Source organism: Tupaia chinensis, unplaced genomic scaffold (assembly GCF_000334495.1).
Source record: "Tupaia chinensis unplaced genomic scaffold, TupChi_1.0 Scaffold000063_1, whole genome shotgun sequence".
Taxonomy (NCBI): Eukaryota; Metazoa; Chordata; class Mammalia; order Scandentia; family Tupaiidae; genus Tupaia; species Tupaia belangeri.
Window position 1 is genome coordinate 8494029 of NW_006159521.1, and position 24432 is coordinate 8518460.

At 38.8% G+C, this 24432-nt stretch overlaps 1 protein-coding gene across 2 annotated transcripts in view; it reads left to right on the top strand.

Moving 5' to 3' along the window:
• The first annotated feature begins 50 nt into the window (after positions 1 to 50).
• Positions 51 to 24432, top strand: part of ALDH1A2 (aldehyde dehydrogenase 1 family member A2) — a 138455-nt gene continuing 114073 nt past the window's right edge. For both annotated transcript variants that reach the window (XM_027765996.1, XM_014581871.2), the window contains exon 1: positions 51 to 329. In XM_027765996.1, the coding sequence (XP_027621797.1) occupies positions 213 to 329 (117 nt within the window). In that variant the 5' untranslated portion in view covers positions 51 to 212. The remainder of the gene's footprint in view (positions 330 to 24432) is intronic.

Consider the following 24432-nt stretch of genomic DNA (forward strand, 5'->3'; position numbering starts at 1 on the left):
GGTGGGCACCGGGGCGGCGCGGCGCGGGCTTTATGTAAATGGGGCGCCCTAGGTAGGACGGCCCAGCCCCCCGCGCCTCGGGCCTCACGTCCAATAAGAGCCGCCCCTGCTTGACACCTGCCTATATACAGGCGAGCGCGCCCCCGGCCCTCGACCGCGCGCACAGCCCGCACAGCCCACGCCGCGGGCGAGCGACACGTCGGCCCGCCACCATGACTTCCAGCAAGATCGAGATGCCCGGCGAGGTGAAGGCCGACCCCGCCGCCCTCATGGCGTCCCTGCACCTCCTGCCGTCGCCCACGCCCAACCTCGAGATCAAGTACACCAAGGTAAGCGGTCGGCGAGCGTCCGCCGTCCACGCAGGCTTTCTAGAAACGTCCCGCCTCGCCACGAGCGCCGTAGGGGTACGAGGTTGGGGTGACTCAGCCGGGCTGGGGTCCGGCGGCAGGCCTGTCATCCTCGCGCTGCGGGGGCACGCCCCGTCTTCGTGACCCGGGCGCTGGAAGTCCCGTGCGGTCTGGGGACGCCTCTGGGTCTTGTCCGACCCGAAGCGCCGCGCCAAGGGCCGCCGTCAACGGCCGCGAGTCTGTGACTGGTTTTTGTCGTTTCCCCGCGCCCCGACGGCCGCGGAGAGGGCGTCGGAACCACTTGGTCCCCTCAGATGGGGACAAGGGGTTCCCCGCCTGCTGGCCTCGCAGCCCGGCCGTCGCTTCTCGCCATCCGACCTCGCGATCGGGTCCCAGGAGCCCGCTCTGCGCAGAGGCGCTTTCCCGGAGGAGACGATCAGGACCCCAGGGCTCAGGCCGAATCGCCAAATTTCACGGAAACCTGGCCGAAAAGTGCAATGGACCCAGTGTCAGCATTTTCCTTGAATTTTGCAGGCAGTAACCTTTTCCTTGGACAACCTGAAAAGTCTTTACGTTTGTGCAAGTTAGCGGGTTCGCTTGTGAGCTGAAAACTTCGTTTCTATAACGAACTCTGACATCTGGGCTTTGCCAAGGAGGACTTTTTGTGGTTGTCGTTACATCGCATAAGAGAAATTATGCATCCTCTACCTGATGCGTCCTGAATTTGCTTGCTTTCCACAAATTCAGCACAGGAAAAATTGGTAAATTATACACACGAAGGGAACGTGGACTGTTATATAGCATTTGGGGACAATGGAGATAGATGGTATTTAAAATCAGATTTCTCGGAGTTAATTTTACATTTCTTTGATTTCTCTATTCTTTTCAGTAGATTTCGACCTCAGACGACTTCCGATTAACTTGAACACACAGGCGCACACACAGCATGGTTAAAACTGTATTTCATCGTACTTATTATAAATGTCTGGAGAAATAAGTTGTTGGGTCTGGCTTAATGGCTGGACGAGAAATTGGAAAAAATAGAAATTTTGCTTGTATTGAGTTTTAGGAGCCAAATCAGGGCGATTCGTGGTTTGAGTGTCGATTTAAAAGGATTTGATGTACCTGTTAGCTCTTTTAGATGGTGTGACAAATTTTTCAAAGCCGTTTTAATGGGAGGTCATTAATGGTTATAGCCTTTTAGGCATTGTTTGCATAACAGTAGTGCCAGTGTGTGGCACATCTCCTGCCGTAGGGGCAGGGAGAGACAGCCTGCAGCATACAAGTTTTGTTTTCTGAGGTCCCTAACCTCTTCAGGCTTTCTTTAAAGGTCCTAATAGGTAAGATCTACTAAGCAAAAGGACCCAAACCTCGGATTTGGGAGGGTTTGATTTTATCTTTTATCAGATTTTAGTAAGTGCTTCTGAGAAAAGTTTTAGCTATCCAGTAGACTCTTTTTCAGAATTTAATTTGGAAAGTCTTTCAGTTCTTTTTTCCTAACTACCTCCTCTCTCTTTTCTCTTGTTCTCCTCAGTAGGAAAGACAACTGATTTATAGCTAATTGGAACCTTTAATGTGGAGTCTTTTCGCTCTGGGAAGACTTTTATCCAGTATCCACTTTCCCACTTATAACAAAGAAAAACAATCACAAATGAAATAATGGAGTGTAACTTGATTCTTTAATTTGTGGGGAGGAGGCATCTTATTTTTGTTTAGACAAACAGCCCTCATAAACACTGAGTTATTAAGGTGAGCTCTTTCACAAAGTCTGTAAAATCAGGTATCTGTGAACATTTCCAGCAACTTTCTCCCTCATTTCTTTAGTGAGACTTCTAAATTTTCTTAGACGGGCATTGTGGATGAGGATTTGTTTTGTTTTGTTGTTTGTTTTTAACATAAAGAGCAGAAGCTGCTCTTTTGATTAGCCCAAGGTAAAAGATAATTCTTCTTATTATTTTACTAATAATGAAAATAAGATTAATGAAGAGTTCTTTTTAAATTCACTGATGATTATAAGGGTAATTATATTAGCAATTTCATAATTAAACAACAATGAACAAAATAAAATGGGCAGTTAGTCCTCTAGAAAAGTAATACCATGATCATTAAGAAATTTGAAAAGGGTAATGACCAGAAATACTATGCTTTAGGGCCTGTTGAATAACACATGAATCAAAGGCAACATTTGCACCAGACAGTGGTACTGTAAGACAAACAGAGGTACCCTTAATTAATCATGTTTTCATCTTTAGTGAGGGATATTATAGTATGATTTTTTTGGATGATTTTTCAGTGTGATTTTTGGGACCCACATAAACACGCTAATTAAAAAATTAGATTTTGAAAATTTCAAGTAGCGTGCACTTAGAATACTTTGCACGTGTGATCTGGTATTCTTCTGTATTTTTTTCCCACCATCTTCTTCTACAAGTATTTTATATTTCTTGTAAAGGAAATGGGGAGATGACCAGAATCAAAAGTTACCGTCTGCCTGTCAGAGGTCCTGTGAAAACGCTCCAGATTAAACTGTGATCCCCAAGGATGCTGTAACGCTAAACTCGTGGTTTTGTATTGACCACAATTGCATCAAGCAATTACGTTCTGTTTTAAAAATAAGCTTACCACTCTGAAGTTCTAAAATCCTTTTTTTGACTAATGGTCAATGTGGCAATATCATTTGGGGAATATGTCTATTTCTATTTTCCTAATGGAGCAAGCTGGACCCCAAGTTTTAAGAATGATTCTTTCTTTACTAAGGAATATGTTTTGTTTTGATTTTTTTTTTTTTTTTTTTTTTTTTTTTTTTTTTTTTTTTTTTTTGTCAAGGAAGGGTGGTAACTGACATCATGAACTATTGAGGGGACCATTTTGGAGCCCAGAGAATATGCACTTTCTTGCTTATATCCTAAGAAGACTGTTTAACAGCTAGAGTAAGATATGCATTGCATTTAGCTATGCTTTCACAAATCTACATCTTCTGGGTTGTTTCTGTTTCATAACTCCAGTTTTTAGATTTTGTATAGCTAAATGCATTATAAAGATACCCACATGGTAAAATCAAGGCTAAAGGCTTCACTAGCTGCAGGAGAGATCTCTTTCAGATTTCCAGCTCTTTGGAAACTTTGCTTCCTTTATCCCACTTCTAACTTCTTTGTTGACTGTATCTGCTCTTATGGCTCTACTAGCAATAGAAGCAACACAAAAAAATAAAGATTAACCCTTTCTCTCAAATACCGTTAGGCAATACAAAGCCTTGTGCTGCCTCCTCCCCATCCCGCACACAAACATCGTGCAGTCTCTCTGTTGGTCACTTTTTCAGTGAGCGTTTTTTTGTCCACGACTAACAGTAGCATAAAGGATTATGTTTTCTTCTAGCATCTGCTTCTGTGAGGAGTTGAAACAGAAGGAGGAAGGGGATATTTCTTGAGTATTGACCTCCTAAACTAGAAGAGAAAAAAATAAAAAGCAATCAACTGAAAAATTAGAGCTGATGTACATTGGGTATTGCCTATTGTTTATTCTTTGGCTTATTAACTTAACAACATTTGATTGAACCTTCTGTTTTCTGGGGTCAATTTTTATTCAATTCAAAGGATATTTGCATGGCCATGTTCCTAACAATGGTGTGCTCCACTATGCTGGTTGGAGTGTGGAAATGTCTGCCTCATGGAAGCTTAGGGTCATATTGGAAAGATTGTGTGCCCAAAATTGGTTGTCAGTAAACACAGCATAGCTTAGTTGTTCAATGTAGTAATAATACTAATAATCCTTATAATGCCTTTAGATTTTTGTATAGGGCCCAGTGGCTTTCTTAGTATTTTCAAATATATCTTTTTTGATCCTTGTTTGAGCCTTGTGAAACCTTGTGAAGGAAATAAAAAATAGGAATAATTGATAAGGAAGACCTTGACTTTTGAAAAAATGATAGAACTTTCTCCACCAAACGTTACTTTTCCAAACAATGGTGACATATAAATTTATCTTTCATTTTTGAAGAAGTTTAAATATTTTTTGGTGTTGCTTCTATGGCAAGCATGGAGAAGATACGAAATGATCTACTCTTCTTAAGAAGGAACTGCCTTTTTATGGCTTTTCATTCCTGTCTTTAAATTGCTGTATTTGATATTTCTATGAGTTTTTTTTTTTTTTTTTTTTTTGGTTTTGGTCTGAGGCAAAGACCTGGGAATCATTTCCTAGAAGATAGCTGTGGGTCAAGCTCCACCCAAGCCTTTACTCAAAATGATCTATTCTGATCGGAAATTGTCAATTAAATCGCATGATTGTAGCCTTTAGGTTTTTAAAAAATACATTTTTATAACCATACAGTATTTATTATATATATATATAAAACATATGTGTGTGCGTGTGTGTGTGTGTGTGTATATATATATATATATAAAATTTCCATTATCCCAGGGAAGCTGAGCAACTTCTTGGTAGGACTTGAATTAGATAATTCACCTGTGATCCTGTCTTGATGCCTTCTACTATACAGGCTTGTATTACCATATGGAACCATCATTTGTTGAGGCCCTCTTTATCCTTTTCTATTTCTGTAAAATGACGAATGATAGTTTTTCTGTTTCAGAGTAGGAGATTCTCGGAGGAGTTTATTCTGTAAAGTCTGATTTATTTGTAGCCAAGCTGAAGAAAAGCCAGGCATGCCCAGTTAGTTCTATTGCATCACTGAAGCACAGTAATCTAACCATGATCAAACCATTAACTTATCTCAAATCTCAATACACACTATTCTCTCTCTCTCTCTCTGTCTCTTTACATACACACACACACACACACACACACACACACACACACACACATATATATATGTAGATACCTTTTGGGGAGTTATCTTAGTTTATATAATATATATATATATTAGTTTTCTTATTGACAATTTGCAAGGGTCGGTAAACTACAAACTGCCTGGTTTTGTAAATAAAGTTTTACTGTAACACAACCACAACCACACCCATCCAGTTACATGTTGTCTAAGACTTCTTTTTGAATATAATGGAGAGTTCAGTAGTTACGACAGAGATGATATGACCCACATTTTAGAAAATACCCTTGACTGGTTAAAAAAAAAGAAAGGTATGTATGGTGTCTTCTCTCAAGGAATTTCTTCACTGAGTTTCAATTTCTACATTTGTAAACATTTAGATAATTGTACGTGCCTTATGGGATTGTTACCCAGATTAAATGAGAAATTGTGTGAAAGTAAGTGACATATAATGATGATTGGCCAATGCTAATTCCATTGCATTTTTGCAATTTTTGGATTATTATAATTATTTATCATTCCAAATTAATGGAGACCCATTTTAAGAAAGAATGGAATTGTCTGAGCAATCAAGTTTTATAAGACAGGTCTTTTTTTTTTTTTTTTTTTTTGGTGACTATTTTAGTTACTCAGAAGAGTTTGATAACCAGAGTAACTATGGGAATCCTTGTTATGTTTACACTGCATTTCACCAAATGGGATGCCCTGGAGGTTTCTCTACCAAGATATTTTCTTTACTTAAAAAGTCATTAAATCAAACAATTTCCCAGCCAGCACTACTTTTCTTCCACTCATGACAAAGCACATGTGTAACCAAATTCACATGTGTGAAAAGGAGAGATGGAAAGGGGGGCATCTCTCCAACACAGGGCTTTGTCATATTGCAATCCCCTCCCAGCAGTCTTCTAGCTTGCCAGGATCCTAAACACATGTGCACATGCCCAGCATGTTTTCAGGCTGACCACAGCCAGTATGTTAATAATCAAATTAGATATCTAGCACTTAAGCCAAATTCAGCATAAATGTGCCTCAGTTTGCCCCATTGTCTGAGCCTAAATACCAGTTTGCAAATGGCCATTTTTGTGGTTTGGACAAAGATGTTGCCAAGTCATTGATTCATAAATCTGGGAAGCATAAGAGCACGAAGGATGTTCTTAGAAGGTAGATACCTTTTGGGGAGTTATCTTAGTTTATATAATTTAAATTGGAAATACTTTTACTGGTCCTTACTCTCCGAAGATGACACATGGAATTTTGGTGGCACTTCCCAGGGACAGTCACATCAAGCAGTGACTGTTTTGGAAGCCTTCCTAATCTTTCCTTTATTTCTTTATTTACCATGACAGGTCACTTTAAAACCATCCATTTCCTCTGAAACACCAAATCTAATACACATAGGGTTAATTGGCATTATGTCATCTTGCTTAATTTTATTTTATTATATAATATATATATATATTAGTTTTCTTATTGACAATTTGCAAGGGTCGGTAAACTACAAACTGCCTGGTTTTGTAAATAAAGTTTTACTGTAACACAACCACAACCACACCCATCCAGTTACATGTTGTCTAAGACTTCTTTTTGAATATAATGGAGAGTTCAGTAGTTACGACAGAGATGATATGACCCACATTTTAGAAAATACCCTTGACTGGTTAAAAAAAAAGAAAGGTATGTATGGCATCTTCTCTCAAGGAATTTCTTCACTGAGTTTCAATTTCTACATTTGTAAACATTTAGATAATTGTACGTGCCTTATGGGATTGTTACCCAGATTAAATGAGAAATTGTGTGAAAGTAAGTGACATATAATGATGATTGGCCAATGCTAATTCCATTGCATTTTTGCAATTTTTGGATTATTATAATTATTTATCATTCCAAATTAATGGAGACCCATTTTAAGAAAGAATGGAATTGTCTGAGCAATCAAGTTTTATAAGACAGGTCTTTTTTTTTTTTTTTTTTTTTTGGTGACTATTTTAGTGTCTCAGAAGAGTTTGATAACCAGAGTAACTATGGGAATCCTTGTTATGTTTACACTGCATTTCACCAAATGGGATGCCCTGGAGGTTTCTCTACCAAGATATTTTCTTTACTTAAAAAGTCATTAAATCAAACAATTTCCCAGCCAGCACTACTTTTCTTCCACTCATGACAAAGCACATGTGTAACCAAATTCACATGTGTGAAAAGGAGAGATGGAAAGGGGGGCATCTCTCCAACACAGGGCTTTGTCATATTGCAATCCCCTCCCAGCAGTCTTCTAGCTTGCCAGGATCCTAAACACATGTGCACATGCCCAGCATGTTTTCAGGCTGACCACAGCCAGTATGTTAATAATCAAATTAGATATCTAGCACTTAAGCCAAATTCAGCATAAATGTGCCTCAGTTTGCCCCATTGTCTGAGCCTAAATACCAGTTTGCAAATGGCCATTTTTGTGGTTTGGACAAAGATGTTGCCAAGTCATTGATTCATAAATCTGGGAAGCATAAGAGCACGAAGGATGTTCTTAGAAGGTAGATACCTTTTGGGGAGTTATCTTAGTTTATATAATTTAAATTGGAAATACTTTTACTGGTCCTTACTCTCCGAAGATGACACATGGAATTTTGGTGGCACTTCCCAGGGACAGTCACATCAAGCAGTGACTGTTTTGGAAGCCTTCCTAATCTTTCCTTTATTTCTTTATTTACCATGACAGGTCACTTTAAAACCATCCATTTCCTCTGAAACACCAAATCTAATACACATAGGGTTAATTGGCATTATGTCATCTTGCTTAATTTTATTTTAAATTAGCAAATGATAATTGTATATGTTTATGGGATATAACGTGGATACTTTGATACATGTTTATATTGTGGAATGATTAAGTCAAGTTAATTAACATGACCATCACTTACCTTCATTAATTTTTAATTGCCTTTTCAGGCCTATTTTGAATTCTATTCTACTTAACCTTTCATGTACATGAAATTATCAACATTATAAATTTCTTATCTCTGGCATTTCCCTGTTGTTTGTTCGTCTGCCTTTAAGACTGAATTATGTTTAAAATTTTTCCCTTCAGTATTTTAATTCTTATGAATTTATACAGAGGAAGTTTCTGTTGTGTCATGTAATTTCAGTACCTTAGACTCTGAAAATTCCAGTTGACATCAAAATTGGGTGATTTCACCACCTGGAGTTCTGATGGACTCTCAGTAGTATGTCTCTGGAGCTCAATGTGGGGATTAATTGACCCAGATACAATATGGTTAAAAATTAGAAAGTCTGTGAGTGCCATTCTAATTTTTCTTATAGAAGGATGCCCTCCTTTTACTCCAGTTCAACTCTATTGCCTCCAGAAGTATAATAGTAATCAGGTCTGTTTCCTTTCCTCATTACTGTCTGACCTTAAATCTCTGCAAAGATAAAAACTATTGTCCAGGTTATGAGACTGGAAACATCTGTCTCTTATCTTGAATTTAGGATATCATAGATATGAAAACTCGTATCTAATTTTTATTTTAAAAGGAAAATGCTTTCAAAATAATTCAAGGATTATATACTAATATATAGTCTCATACATAATTTTCATTCATCTAGTCTAGTGTAAGTCTGATTTCAAAGCAGTGACCCAAGTTTTTTGCCACCATCATTTCTAAGAATTTCCTGAAGACAGAAGTAGAAAGAACAACTTTGGATATCAGAGACAGCCTAGGGAGTAGGGGAGAGGAGAATAGAAGGGGGTATATGGGGGAGGTGAGTGTTTAACATACATAAGAATGCAGGTAGGTAAGTCAAATGGATTGTGGAACAACAAACCATAATTGGGTAAAAAAAAAAAGACATTGTTCCTCCCCCCCACACACAAATATATCTTAAATGTGGTGTTATTTGTTGAAAGCGATGAATATGATATTATCCTTGATTTGATTGTCACACACTGCACACATGCTTTGAAAACCCATGTTGTGCCCTATAAAAATGTACAATTAAATGTAAATAAGAAATGATAAGATTTTAAAAGATTATAAATTTTTTAAAAAGGTTAAGTCAGAAGGTGGTATAAGATGTGCGGCTCTCCCCATGGGTAGAATGGAACCTACCTTCAGGAAAATGGATCTGATAAAATATTGTCAGTTTAGCAAACCCAATTCTTATTTAGCAAACCCACTTATGGGCAAAAATAAGTTATTTCTCTCCTCCCGCAACCCTCAGCATCAACACCCACACCAAATCTACAGACTGAGGCACCAAATCTACAGGCTGAGGTCTGTAATGATAGGAGAGTTTAAGGAAGAAAAACAGAGGAGAAATGCCTGGGAAGATCACGCCTGCGAAGATAAAATTAGGAAATGTCAGCATGAATTTATGGAGGACAAATTAAAATCTTCCTTAGATGTGACATGTGATCTTCTTCACTAAAACATGTTTGGGAAGGAGATAAGAATCAGTATGAGACTATTTGGTTAAACTATTTGGTTAGACTATTTGGTTAAACTCCTTAGCACACTTGAATATAGCCTCCTCTATATTTTAGAGTCTGATACCTAGTGTACCAATAAAGCTTGATTTTCACAGGGCAGGAAAGATTTTTTGCTTCCCTGTATTTATTTATTAATTCATTTAACATCAATTAAGGCCTCTATGTACAAAACTCTGTTGGTTCCTATCTGACAGAAGAAGATACACATGTGGTCCCAGCTCTGAAGAGGCTGAAGAGGATTCCCACTTGGCATGGGATGGGGGCATGCACTCATAACCTATAATGTGTGATAGAGGAGGCCAAATCTTTTGAGATAAGTATAGTTCAAGTGGCATGAAAGTTCAGAAAATAGAGCTGTTTCAGGCTCAGCAGACCACCAACATGTTGTGGTGTTAAACATATTTGACAGAAAGTGAATTGTTTGAATCAAATAGACAATAATATAATAAGACATCTGTGCCTATACTCCGTTTCTCAGCTCTTAACATTTTGCAATATATGCCTCCAGTTTTTAAAAAGAAATACATTGAGCTCCTTCCCCTCTCTTCTTCTCTTTCCTTCTCAGAGGTATTTATTTTTCCCATTTTCCATATACGATGTGTGTTACTTTTTTTTTTTTTATGAAAGCGGTATCATACTATATTTCTTTCTGCAATGTACTTTGTTTTGTTAGCACTGTATTTTCAAGATTCATCCATGTTGTTGGATATACCTGTAATTCATTCATTGTCATTGGTGCTAAGTATTCTATTCTTTTATAGATCTCAAGTTTTAATTTGTTCTATTGACACTTAAGATACTTCTAGTATTTTACTGCATTTTAGGATAATGCTATATTTAAAATTTCTGAATATTTCTCTTTATATGGCTGGGTAAGAGAGCTTCTAGGATAGATACAGGATTCACAAGTGATAGTGCTGGCTCATGGAGTATATGTATCTACAACTTAATTAGGGATTACCAAAGTTCTTTACAACACGGTTATTCTAGTTCCACTTTCACCATCAGATTTCAAAGTCCTCATTACTCTGCATCTTCACCTATATTTGGAGTTCTCGTACTTATTAAATTTGCCAATTTGGGGACCAACAGATGGTATAATGGTTGCTTCACTGGACTCCCATGTTGTCAACTGTGGTTCAGGTCCTGAACCCAGTGGCTTAAAACTCATGTCTGGCATGCATGCATGCATGCCCAAGATCCCAAGAGGAGAATGGAAGAGAAGGGATTGCAGTGTGGCCATCCCCCCTGGGTAATGATTTCTCTCTTGCTGTCTCTCTGTCTTTCCAATGAGCGCTCATGCCCTATAGCAAAAATTTCTCTAAAAAAATTTACCAGTTTGGTAAAACGGTATCTCACTGCTCTAAATTTGCATTTCCTTGACATCTTGTGAGATTGATTGATCATCTTTTCATGTTTTGAGCCATTTGACTTCTCTCTTTTGTGAGTTGGCTTAGTTTCTCATTTGCTCATTCTCTGTGTGTGTGTGTGTGTTTACTGATTTGTAGCAGTTTTTGCATATTTGGGATTATGATCCTTTGTCACTACATGTTATGCAAACATTTTCTTCTCCCTTCTGCTTTTTCTACCTCTTCTCTTTTTGGTGTAACTGTCAGACACTTTTAAATGAAAATGAGGAATTTTTCTTTTAGTGTGTTTAAGAAACCCATTTTTTATTCTAAGTTTTTCAAGGTATATATTTTCTTTATAGTCTTATGAAAGTTTATTATTTTCCTTATTAAAATTTTTATTTTTTGGATTTCTGACTTCACCCCCATTTTTTTTTTTTTGAGAGGTTTTTGCTATAGGGCATGCACACTCACCAGAAAGACAGAGAGACAGACAGAAAGTGAGAAATCACCCCCCAGGGGGTGGGGGGCTGGCCACACTGCAATCCCTTCTCCTCCAGTTCCCCTCTCAGGACCTTGGGCACACATGTACACACACCCAGCACGAGTTTAAGCCTTGGGTTCAGGATTCAAACCACGGTCAACTACATGGGAGTTCAGCGACATAACCATTACGCATCTGCTGGTCCCTGACTTCACCCTCGTAAAGACAAATGATGATAGATTCATGTAGGAAAGTCAAATGATACTAATGTAAAAATAATTTTTAAAAACTATATTGTATGCAATCTTAGAATACAACTAGACGGTTCAGGCTGTGTGATCTTCTCCAAGCCTGGTCTTCTTTATAATGGGAAACTAGTTCTATTATGATGGATGAGTGTAATACTTGCTAGTGCCCCTAAACTGAGAACAGTAGTGCATGCCATAAACCTACCTTCAAGGGGCTTTTTATACAAAACTCTTAATATAGCATGTTTAATATAATTAATCATGTCAAGACTTAATTTCCCTACCTTTCTTACATTATGTAAAATAAAGTAAGTACTTAAATGTTAAGTGACTGTTGTGTTCTTTTGCAGGTATTTTCATTTTGTCTCTATCACACACAAATACACACACACATTTTGAAAGATCAGAGTAAACAGATGAATTCTTCACTATGAGCTATTGTTTATCAGTGTGGAGTAGACGTGGATAAGTGGCACTTAATTGGAAAAAGTATTTCTAATAGAACTTTTTATTGAATAACAAATTCAGCACTATGCTTTGTCTTGTTAATGTAGAGAATTTAAAGGATCTCTTAGCAACAGGCTTGAAAACTAACATTACTTCATTGTTTGTGATGACTTTAATTTATGTTTTAAACTCAAAGCCAATGTTATACCTTTGTGTTTGGATTTCATAAGTGATTTGATTATGCATGTGTGCCTCTAAGTCTTAAGAAGCTTTTGTATAAGAGTGAAATGATACAATCTTAAAACTGAATATAGCCTTTCTGCAGTTTTACTAGATATAGTATAGGTTGAGCATCCCTAATGCAAAAATCTGAAATGCATAGTGCTCCAAAATTTGAAACTTTTTGAATTTTAACATTATGCCAAAAATGGAAAATTCCACTTCTGATCCATGTAGTGAGTCATAGTTGAAATACTTCAGTACAAAAATATTGTATGAAATTAACTTCAGGCTAAATGTATAGGGTAAATGTGAAACACAAATGAATTTCATTATGCAAATATTTCAAAATCTGAAATCCACTTCTGGTCCCAAACATTTTAGATAAGGGATACTCAACCTATGTACCTGACAAAACTGGCTCTACAACTAATTTTTTGATAGCGAACTTATATTCTCTGAGCACCCATATTACATGTTTGCATTTCTTCTACATAATATAACTTTTGCCTTGAATTATATTTTTCTTAATAACATGCTACTCCGAAACTATATTAGATTATAAACTGTTATTCCTCTTATTATTTCTGAACACCTCACTTAATGTCCAGCAGTGTAGATGCTTTGGAATATTTGTTGAATGAGTACTTCTTACATTATAATTATATTATTAATACCACAGTATTCAAAGTGCTTTTCACATATGATTACATTTACTTCTTGTGGAAACCATATGATGCGGCTATTACATTGGTGTCCCAATTTACAAGTGAAAAAATTGAACATTTTGAAGTTAAGTAATTTTTTTCAGCCTCAATAGCAGTAGCAGTTCCAGGATTCAGTCCTCTTCCTCTTCTGCTTAGAACAAGAAGAACAAGCAAAAAGTCATACAAAGACAATGAACCTCTTTTTTTTTTGGAGAGGTTTTTGCTATAGGGCGTGTGTGCTTGCCAAAAAGACAGAGAGAGACTAACAGTGAGAAATCATCCCCTGGGGGGATTGCCACACCGCAATCCCTTCTCCTCCATTCTCCTCTGGCCACCCCGCAATCCCTTATCCTCCATTCTCCTCTCAGGATCTTGGGCACGCACGCCCAAACGCCCGGCGTGAGTTTAAGCCACCGGGTCCAGGACTCGAACCATGGTTGGCTACATGGGAGTTCAGCGACATAGCCATTACGCTAACTGCTGGTCCCATGAACTTCATACTATTAGCCTGAAACTCAAGTTGCCAGATAATCCTAAACCTGCTTCTCGGACTACAAATCCCAAATTTGTTTTTAGTTGGTATTGTCTGTAGCTACCATTAGCAACTCTTTCAACCAGACCAAGATGAGAGTGCATATTGGAATAAAGAAAGTGTGTGTGTGGTGGAGTAAAGCTTAATTCAATTTGATGCTGTAGATCCAAGTCACTGGGTATGTGTGATTCTTTAGGCTCTGGTAAAGAACTGTGTTTTTGGATTCTCACTCGCTGGGGAGTCACACATTGCCCTTAATAACACCTGTTTGTTTTGTTTTGATTCAAAAAAGTGTTTTTTCTTTGTAATGTTTATTAAGATTCACTTGAGAGTGAGGACAAGTGAGGCCCTCAAAAGCTAGTATCTTCCACATTCTTTCTAAGGCTGCCCCTCCCTCTTGGGCCATCATGTTTGTAACTAGACTAACCTCTGTGAGAGAAGCACTTGCAGAATGCTGGTGGATCGTTCTATCTGGCTGTGACGATCAACCATCTCTCACTGAGGCTTATCTACTGTGAGATCCATTACATGCAACCTCTTCAGTGACAGGGGCAGGGGAGCTGCTGGTTGAGGTGAACAATTAATGCTTTATTGTAAGTGACTGGAAAGTCCTATCACAGAAACTGTTGACAAGTTGTCTTCTTGAAGCCAGATGTTGTCACTTCCAGATTTCTCTCAGCCTCCTCTTTTGGAGAGAATTCATTGCTCGTACTCTTTTACTTGCCATACTCGTCCCTTCTCCTTCCCCTTTCCCATCTCTTTTGTTCTTACCCTCCTATGCTTTCCTTCCACTTTCCTCAGTGTTTCTCTCAGGACTGGCCCTTAATGAATCTCATGTCTCCGTTAGGCTCATTTACCTGTTTTCCTAAAAGGTTTAGTTATGCCTGGGAACCTTTGTAGTTGGCTGTCTCAGCTGTTGGCCTAAATGGTCCTTAGGGAGCCCAGAAGCAATGAACCTGGAATAACCACATTTGACTTCGCTGAGCCCTCTTGAGAATTTAGTAATTACTTAATGGATTGAATTGGCGACATATACTATTCCCGATAACAGCCTGGGTTGCATTAAATTAACCTTCACAAATGGTATTTATTGGTGTACTCTTAAGACTACATGTGTTGGCTATAATTGCTCTTCCATGTTTTTCCATGCTGATAGGTATTTGTACTGAGTGAAAAATTTCTCAGATTAAAGCCTGGGTGGCAGTTCTGGCCGCTTAGTGATGTGTGTCATTGTGTTCAGCACATTGAGCATAAATCCTGTCTTGTAAACAGCAGGGAGACTAATGAGATTTGCCCACATTCTGGTATCATTACCAGGAATTCCAGCAGAGAAAAAGAGAAGTCTTCGAAAAGAAGGACACAAAACAGTGGTTTTGGACCTCTCAATATGATGAAGGGGAAAGAATGTAGCTCGACATTTAGTATGTACACGAATGTGGTTGTATTAGCTCCATTGAGCTAAAAAAGAAAGTAAACATTTTGTTTTTAATGAATACTTATGAAATTACTAATTTAGCTCTACAGAAAGATAAGGTGCCTATTTATGAGTGTCTCTAACTCTGAGTGGTATAAAGTCAGTGCCTATTGAAATAATGCAGCTATTAAAATTATAGCAGCTTTGGGACCAGCAGTTAGCGTAATGGCTATGTCGCTGGACTTCCATGTAGTCGACCGCGGTTCACATCCCGGACCTGGTGGCTTAAACACACGCTGGGCGCGTGTGCGTGCATGCCCAAGGTCCTGAGAGGAGAATGGAAGAGAAGGGATTGTGGTGTGGCCATACCCCCAGGGGGTGATTTCTCGCTTTCTGTCTCTCTGTCTCTCTCTGTCTGTCTGGCACGTGCACGTGCCCCATAGCAAAAACCTCTTCAAAAAAGAAAGAAAAAAAAGATAGCAGCTTTTCCGCTTTCTCCAGGCTCCTGGTCATTTTGGCCAATTACAATTGTACGCCAGTCCTAGGCTGACAGTTTTTGGAGTGTTGCTGCCATCACTTCTGCTGTGATGAACATACTGTGACTTCTGAACATAACCAAATTTCTTCCACATTTGATATTTTAGGCTTATTTCGAATACTTATTATTACTGTTAAGTGTGTATTTAATAATGCCACACCCATGGATACAATTATTATTTAATGCTTAGACTAGTTTTCTTTCTGGACTCAAATTTGCTTCGGAGCCAGTATCATATCATGGTGGCCTTGATGCAGTATGGTCCACATATCCTTATATATGAATGGTGAGTAAATGAATAAACACTAGACAATAAAATTGTCTGATTCTGTTTGCAGGGTCATTACGAGATAAAAAGCCAGGGCTAGAACATGAATCCCAGGGGAAAGTACCTTGAAATACCGTTGTCCTTCCATGTGCTTCTTGAAAGAAAGTGCACACTCACACTTAAGGATGAAAAGGCCTCTCCTCTGTTCCCACCCACTTGCTTCTTCCTTTGAAACAGACCCCCTCAGAGAGCATTGTGAAGCAGTGAATAAGGCCTGGGGCGTTCAAAGACCTGTGTTCTGGCCCCAGTTTTGCCCCCAATGTGTGCTCAGTTAGCAGTTCCTTGTATGAGTAGGTACTTAAGAGACGTTTATTGAATTAATGGATAAACACAATCACTTGATCACTTGTTGAGTACCTATCTCCTCTTTACTAGGCTCCAGGGATATGGAGATGCTTTGTGATACCGGGTAAACCATTTAAATTCTCTGGCCGTCAGTTTTATTAGTTATAAAAGAAAGCGTGGAATGAGATGTTTATTAAGTCACCTGCTAATAAAACGAATTGGAGCAGAGCTCTAAGATTTCTTTACCCCACACTGACTCTTTAGAACTGAGTTTACTGGTGTATCTAGTTGTATTCTTACTGGGACTCAGAATTTGCACTCAAAATCATTTTCTTAAAAATATTTTTCTAGGCCAGCAGATGACATGAAGGTTAAGTTGGCTGGATCCCATTTGGCTGTCTGCCTGGTTCACATCCTAGACCCCACAGCTTGAAAATGACGGTGGGTGCACGTGCATACATGCCCCAAATCCTAAGAGACAGATGGAGGAGAGGGAGGTGATTTTTACTTTCCCTCTCTATCTCTCTTTTTCTGTCTCTCTCCAGCGAGTGCACACATCCTATAGTAAAACCAAAGGACAAGTTTCTTCCCCAGGGATGTCCACATAAATCTCTTATTGATTCTCTTTACATAAAAGAGTGCTTAGCAGTGTCATATAGATATATTGGAAATCAAAATGTTTCATGTTTGCTAAAGCTATGACTGACTCCCAAGAGAATTCTTGGGGAAACTTGAATGTAATACTTGATAATAGTGGTAGAAAGAGAAGATTTGTTGTCATTTCTTCTCCAAATAGTTTCAGCAGCTTTTCTGCCAAACCCAGCCCATGAAAAACCGCGGAAGGCGAGGAAACGGGCGAGGGAACTTGTCAGAGGCTCACAGCTTTTCACTTGAGTCTAATAGAGACTTAGCACTTTGCAGGTCAGTGCCACTGCTATTTGTCTCTGACCTACGAGATCTGGAGTTCTTCACATCAAAACCACATCTTGCTGAGCAGAGATCAAACGTAGGAAGGTAAGGATTCTGCCAGTGATTTATCATGCCAGGGAGAGTGATCAGGCCATATGGGGCCACTGCAAATGAAGTTGACATTCCGGCAGTTTCTCATATAGGTCTCTCATGTAGTTATGGCTAGTTTTTCTTGTAGAGGAATTCCGGGTCAAGTGGCAGCTTTCAGTGGTATTTCTTAGCAGGAGTTACCTCCAACATGAGGTTTATTTCAAAATCAGTCCTGGCAGGAGTTTTCTCATTTTATTTAAGTGGCAAATAGAATTTTCTTTAACCAAATATTTGATGGTTAATTTGAGCTTTTCATTTAAGGTCTCCTTTCCTTCTTTAGGAAGGTGTTTGTTAAAAAAAAAAAAAAGAAAAAGAAAAGAAAAGAAAAGAAAGGAAAGAAAGAAAGAGTGCGATAGATTAATATACATTTTGTTTTACAAAAAAAAACCTTTTTAAATATTAGATATGACAGTAAGGTAATGAAATTGCCTCTATAAACTATATGTAGTTAGACTTAGTTCATCAGCACATTTTTACTAGGTCAAGGAGCTTTAGGAATGAATCATAATAATTAATAATTGTAGTAATTAATCATAAATAAATAATATTACAAATCCAATCCCTGGGTTAGGGGAAGAGGAGTCATCTAAATCTTTTGGCATATTTTTAATGGTCAAAGACAAAGAAGAAAAATTTACTCATTTAAGTATGAGATTGGTGTAATTATGTTTGAGGTATTTGTTAAGATTGCAGTTAAGGGCAAACATTCTTATTTTCCTTCAAAGTAAAATTCAGTAATCCCTATCCTCATGTAATTCTTGAGTCGATAGATAGATGAAAATGATTGTGCTACCTAAAATTCAGCTCACTTTTGTTTATCGTCGTAAGCAAATGTTTAGACTCCTGAGGAGAAATCACTCACTTATTGGTTCAAAGACCTCTTCGATCTGATGCACTGGAGTGTTTCGGCCTCTCTTACACAGGATGTTTGCTTTACAACATAAACGAGAAAGATGATATTCACATTTAAACATAGTGGTCTAAGATATTAACATCCAATCTAACTGAAGGTGCCAGTTGGCCCCTTTGGTTGTGTGTGTGTGTGTGTGTGTGTGTGTGTGTGTGTGTGTGTTTGATGAGCAAAAGTTCCGTACATGGAATGGGCTTTAGTAGTTAGAACTAGGTCTTATTCTGAAAAATCAAAATTCTCTGGATTTCATGAGGTATCGCTTTCTCTGTCTATAATCTGGGAGTTATTGTTCCGACTGAGGAAGTTTTAAGTGTAAGAATGAAATCGAATTTTTCCTAGTTTTCTCTTGGTATGTTTGGAATGTGTCAAACATCCCTGAAAACCTGGTGGGATTGCCATATCAATATAGGTGACTAGTTAATGCTGAAATTTTAAGTAAATAATGATTTTCCCCCCAGATATGCCATGATTTCCCAGTGATCTGGGATATAGTTAAGACTAAAATTTTATTTATTGATTTCTGAAATTCATGTTCAAGTGGGCCTTCTGTATTTTTATTTGCTAAAGCTGGTATCCCTAAACTGTTATACAAATGGTTTGTGATTTTTCATGTCTGTGACCACCAAGTAAGCATCATTTTAATGTAAAATTAATTGGCATTAAAATGGAAGATGAAGGAATCCTTTTAAGCGGTTGCACTTGAATAACAGTGTAGTTAGAAAGACTTTTAACACCCCTCAACAGTATTGAATAAATAGAACAACTAGGCCCATTGTAAAGACAAGCTTAATCTCCTAAATGAATTGCTCCAACCTTCTAATTCAAAATCATACAAACAAAAACACCCAGATAAGCTGGGTGCTTTTTCAAATGGGGACCCCTGTGGCTTCGAAAATAAACACTTCAGCCCCATTCTTCCCCCAACACCCACACCCACTAGCCTTTCTGATGTCTTCCATTTGCAAATGAACAGGCTGAATTTCGAGAAAGACAGAAGACTAATTAAACCAAGGGTAGATAGGCAAAGGAACATTTGTTTCCAAGCAGAAGACAAAAAGAAATCATGTTACATTCTGCTTTTTCAAGACTGTCCTGAGGGTATTAAAGCCTCTCTATTTTCTCCTCTCAAAGCACATTTCCTGGCCACTGCTCAGACCCTCTCAGGCCAGGCAGCCCTTGTGTGAACCAGCTGCATTAGTCTGTCTTCACCGCAGTGTAAGAGTAGTGATCAGACATTCTGGAAGGACACCCAATGTGTTGGATGACCTTCACCATTTTCCCCTCTTCCTCCTTTGCCTAAGGTGTCACTGATGATTTGGCAAAGAGTTCTCAGTACTGATAGAGAATGAACAACTATACAAACAGGCATAGAACATGGAATGGCTAGCTTTTTTTTTTTTTTTTTTTTTTTGAGAGAGAGAGATTTTCGCTATAGGGCGCGTGCGCTCGCCAGACAGACAGAGAGAGATATAGAGACAGAAAGCGAGAAATCACCCCCCAGGGGGGATGGTCACGCCGCAATCCCTTCTCCTCCTTTCTCCTCTCGGGATCATGGGCACGCACGCACACGCGCCCGGCGTGAGTTTTTTTTTAAGCCACCGGGTTCGGGACGCGAACTGCGGTCGACTACGTGGGAGTCCAGCGACATAGCCATTACGCTAACTGCTGGTTCCCGGAATGGCTAGCTTTTTAAGAGCACTAGTAAATTGCCTTGAATTGATTGTTTACATTTAGAATCAAAATCAATAAAAAGTCTGTGTTAGGCTTTTCAGTAACTCAATAGTTTACTTAATCCTTACAGACTCTTCAGTAAGATGATTATTATCTTATTTTACAGAAGAGAAAATGGAGCCACACAAAATTTAAATGACACACCTATGTCACACCATCTAGTAATCTTTTAAAAGTATATTTATCCCCTTACTGATAGAGTCAGAGAGACAACCCTAGTAGAGTCCTGATGCCACTATCCACCCCTAGCTTCAGTCTGGCATCACCATTATGCATGTACCTTGTGCACTCAGGGAGGTTTCTGGACTTGAACCTGGAACTTGAACCATGTGGGTCAGTCTCAGAGTGTTGCATTTTTACCACAGCACCAACATGTGACTTCTAGTCTGATCACCTTTATACACATGAAAATGGTACCAATTAGTAAAGCACATGAGAAGAATAGAGGCAGAACTGGATTTCAGGACTCCTTTGTCCATTTTTGTCGTTAAAGACAAGAAAGACCTCCGTGAGACCCAAACCAGGTATTAGTCAAACTCGGCATATAACTAATGAAGACTGGAAACGGACAGTTTAGTTCTATTGGAGGGATATCCTTCGTATAACCCTTGGAATCCTCAATCAAATGGAATTCCCCCAGGGCCTTCTAATCTGTATCTAGCACTGTTTCAAGCAGCCTCTTTTGGGGACAGGGGCCAGGTCCACTCATACCTCCCCTTCCATTCGTTTGGATCCAGCCTTGTCCCATAAGGCTAGCCAAACTGAATTGTTCTCTAGGGAACATGACTGATGACCTTTTGTCTCTGGACTCTCATCAGTGTCCTTTCACTTTCAGAAAGAGACCTTGAGGTTAGATGGATACATGAGAAGCAGGGTGGGTCTTTGCTGCCTAACTAGCTGCCCATGCACCATTATTTCTGTTTACAACATAAACACAAGTTGTGTAAGCATGGCATGTTAATGTAACATATTAGACATACAGCACTTATTTTAAAAATGCCCAGGCCACTAGTCTTGTACATATGAAATATTTTCACTTAAATATTTTAAAGCTGTTTTAAAATGTCTCTAGTTTTTTCATTTCTTTTGACCTTGTGCTATCTGAATACACCGGCAATCCAATTTCCAATCTTTTCTAATGAAGACTTTTCCTGTCTTCCACTTAGAACTCAAAAAAGTGGGGTTCAGGGTATACAATATATGGTCCATTCTTTGAAACAGTTGACTAATTTTAAATTAGAATTGATAATTAGTCTTTGTCAAAGCAAGCTTTGTAAAAACCATGCTTTTGCCAGTAAAAGATTACACCTATCGAACAGAGGCCATGTCTCTATAATATCAAAACATTGGCTTTAAAGTGAAAAATGCAATCAATCATCTAGGTGTTTTTCCTATACGATGCCATTTGGGTGTTTTTTCACTTTTTAGCCAGATGTTTTGGCGTGAAGGGAAGTGAAGAATGGAGGCTGACAAACCACTTCTGCTCTAACTGCAGAGATGTTTCAGGAGCAAGTTTCTCCCCTTCCTCACAAATGCGCTGAACCCTTGTTTCATTATTTTACTTTATATAGATAGATTCTTCATCAGAAGTAATGTAAGGTGGGATGGTTTTTCCTCAAATTTAAAAATACCTTGGTTTATAATACTCAAAGGCACTTACCTAACACAGTATCATACTGAGAAGACAAGCGGTAATACTTTTTACGTTTTTATATAGTTAAATGATAGTGCTCTTTTTTGTCCATAAATCTCTTCGAAGTACATCAGCGGAAACAATGGGGCTGTCATGTAAAAGGAGATACCTTTCACATGGTAAGTCCTCAAGCTGCTACTTTATACTGTTTGATTAAAAACAAACTTTTTCATATAAATAAACCCAATCTGGCTATGGGTTGGCTGTCTGCTGCTCTCCTGTGATGAACTGAAAGCAGTGTAAAGGCAAGCAGAGTAAAACCCAACTCTCCAAGGCATAATCTACTGCAGGGTTTAATACAAATCATTTGAAGCATTTACTATTAAAATAACAAAACATTTTATTACTGAAATAAAACATGGCAGCTTTATGCCAGAGATTCATTGAGGATAGGAAATTATTTACACCTCACTCCCATTAATGCCTGCTGCCTTGAAAACTCCTCAGGGTTTAGATTTACCAATTAGAAAATTCATGGCAGCCTCTCTGTAGTCACAGCCACTTGTCTGTAGGCTGAGCCTGATTTGTGCTCAGTCATCTTCCTGCTGCAGAAGTGGCCAGAGACTGCAGCCTGCATGGCTGGGCTTCCCTGTTTTGTATTTTTATTCAAGCAACCGCTAAAATTTATAAAGCAACCCAAAACAGCTTTTAGGTGAATCTGATCCTTGTTGATAATCAATCTGAGTCTCTTAACCTGTGTCTACTTCTTTCCCTCCCTAGGATCATGATTTATTATCTCTTTTGAGAACTTACTGCAGGTTAAGTGCTATATTAGGATGTGGGAGAAATCAAATGAAGCCAGGAGACCTTTATTCAAGGAACTTCAGGAGGGAGAAACTCCCATTTTAGCCAGCTAAGCCTCAGGCATCTCCACATTTTATCTCACTAATTGTCCAACAGCTCTTTCAGGCAGACAGGTCTTCTCTCTGTCTTCACAGAGGAGAAACAACTCTCAGAGAGAGTTTAAACAGCTCTCTCAGGATTTACACAAGTGGTAAAAGACAGACTGGCATGAAGATGGAGATCTTTCAACTCTATATCTCCATTCTACATTGATGGATAAGAAATTGAAAGAATTCATACGAAGCCCTTAATACATTTTTTACTTCTTTACTTTGTTTTGTGTATGTAGGCGTGAGCCTCATAACATTTAACCATCAAGCTTGAGTAAGTTGAGCAGTACCATACCTGTCTTGGGGGGAACAGACTTGCATATTATCTTGCTATCCTCATGGTCTCTTTTAAAAGGTAAAATTATATAAACCAGCCCAAGTGCCTTTAATGGCTTTCAAAAAGCCCACCTTTATGCTCTTAACAACTTTTTTAAAAAGTTTATTTATTTTCTCCATGAGCAAGAGAGAAGACAGAGAAACAACACTTTATAATTTTGCAAGGTGGTACATGTGCTCACAGGAGAGAGAGAAAAGTGAGAAAGCACCCCTTACAGGAGATGGCCATACTGCAGACCTTTTCTACTCCATCTTTTCTGCCTTTCAGGATTTTGGGTATACATGTGTCTAGTGTGTTTCTCAAGTCACAGGGTCTGGGACCAGAACCACGTAGTCAACCGTGTAAGAGCCAACTGCCTTAACCACTATGCCACCAGCTGGCCTTCAACAAGGTCTTGGCACCACAGTCCACTCCTAGCCTGTCATGGGTATACACAAACCCTTCATACTCAGGGAAATCTCTAGACAAGTATCTGGCGTTTCCCAGATGGGTCAGCTTTGTAGAGCATCACCCTCTACTGCTGTGCCACTGTCTGGCCCCTGGTGATCTTAATTGTTTAATCCAGGGAAACTATCATGCACTCCATTCATGCATCAGTCTCCTTCCTTGGAGATTATGAGATGTCTATTTTATGGGGATTTGAGATGGGATACTTCTGATTGACAGAAGGCCTTTGTTGCAGTCGAATACTGTCCTTATTAAAATTTTTAAAATTATTTTACCAGGAAGTTGGAATCTCTGAGATAGGAAAATTATGTATTTCCTGCCCAGGTGCCCAGAATCTAGGAAGCTATAAAATATCTATAGAAGGAAACTACTTAGGAATTAAAAAAAATATTTAATGGAACCCCCCCCCCCTTTGGGTGCGTGTGCTCACTAGAGAAAAAAAGACACAGTGAGACTCACCCCCTGGGGGAGGGTGATGGCCTCACCACAATCCCTTTTCCTCCATTCTCCTCCTGGGATCTTGGGCGTATATGCCTACACGCCCAGTGTGGTTTTCAAGTGTGATTTTCAAGCCACCAGGTCTGGGACTTGAACTGCAGTTGGCTATGTGGGAGCCCAGCAACATAGCCGCTAAGCCATCTGCTGGTCCCAGGGACATTTCTAATGAAATACTATTATAAGTTTTTATTTCAATTACCTTAGCTTAGATTAAAAATATCAAACAGCTGTGACCATTTTATAAAAGACTGGCATTTGTTGTTCTTTTCTTTTTCAACCCTGGATACCAAGATTCTAGAGAGAAAGGACCATATGAGAGAGAATTCACTTTGATGCATTGAAATTTTAACCAGCTCCTAAATCAGTTGAGGTTGGTCATTCTCTATTTCCTCTCTTCATCTCCAACCAGCCTTTCTCTGTGAATTGATTGGGATAGGTATTGGTTTGGAAGCCTTCTTCCTGAACCCTCAGATATATTTTTTGGCTGTAAGAGCATGAAACTAACCTTTAATAAGCCTAGAAATATAGTTTCCTGTTTGAGGATCATGATATTATGGCTGCTCTCTGTCCTCTGTCAGAAATTCCTGCTTCTGCACTTGTAGAGACTGCAGAAAATGTCCCAGGACTTCATCCCTGAGTAGTGTCACATTAGGAATGTAAATCCACACTGTTCCCTGATCAAAGTTTGCTTTCAAGAAAAGAA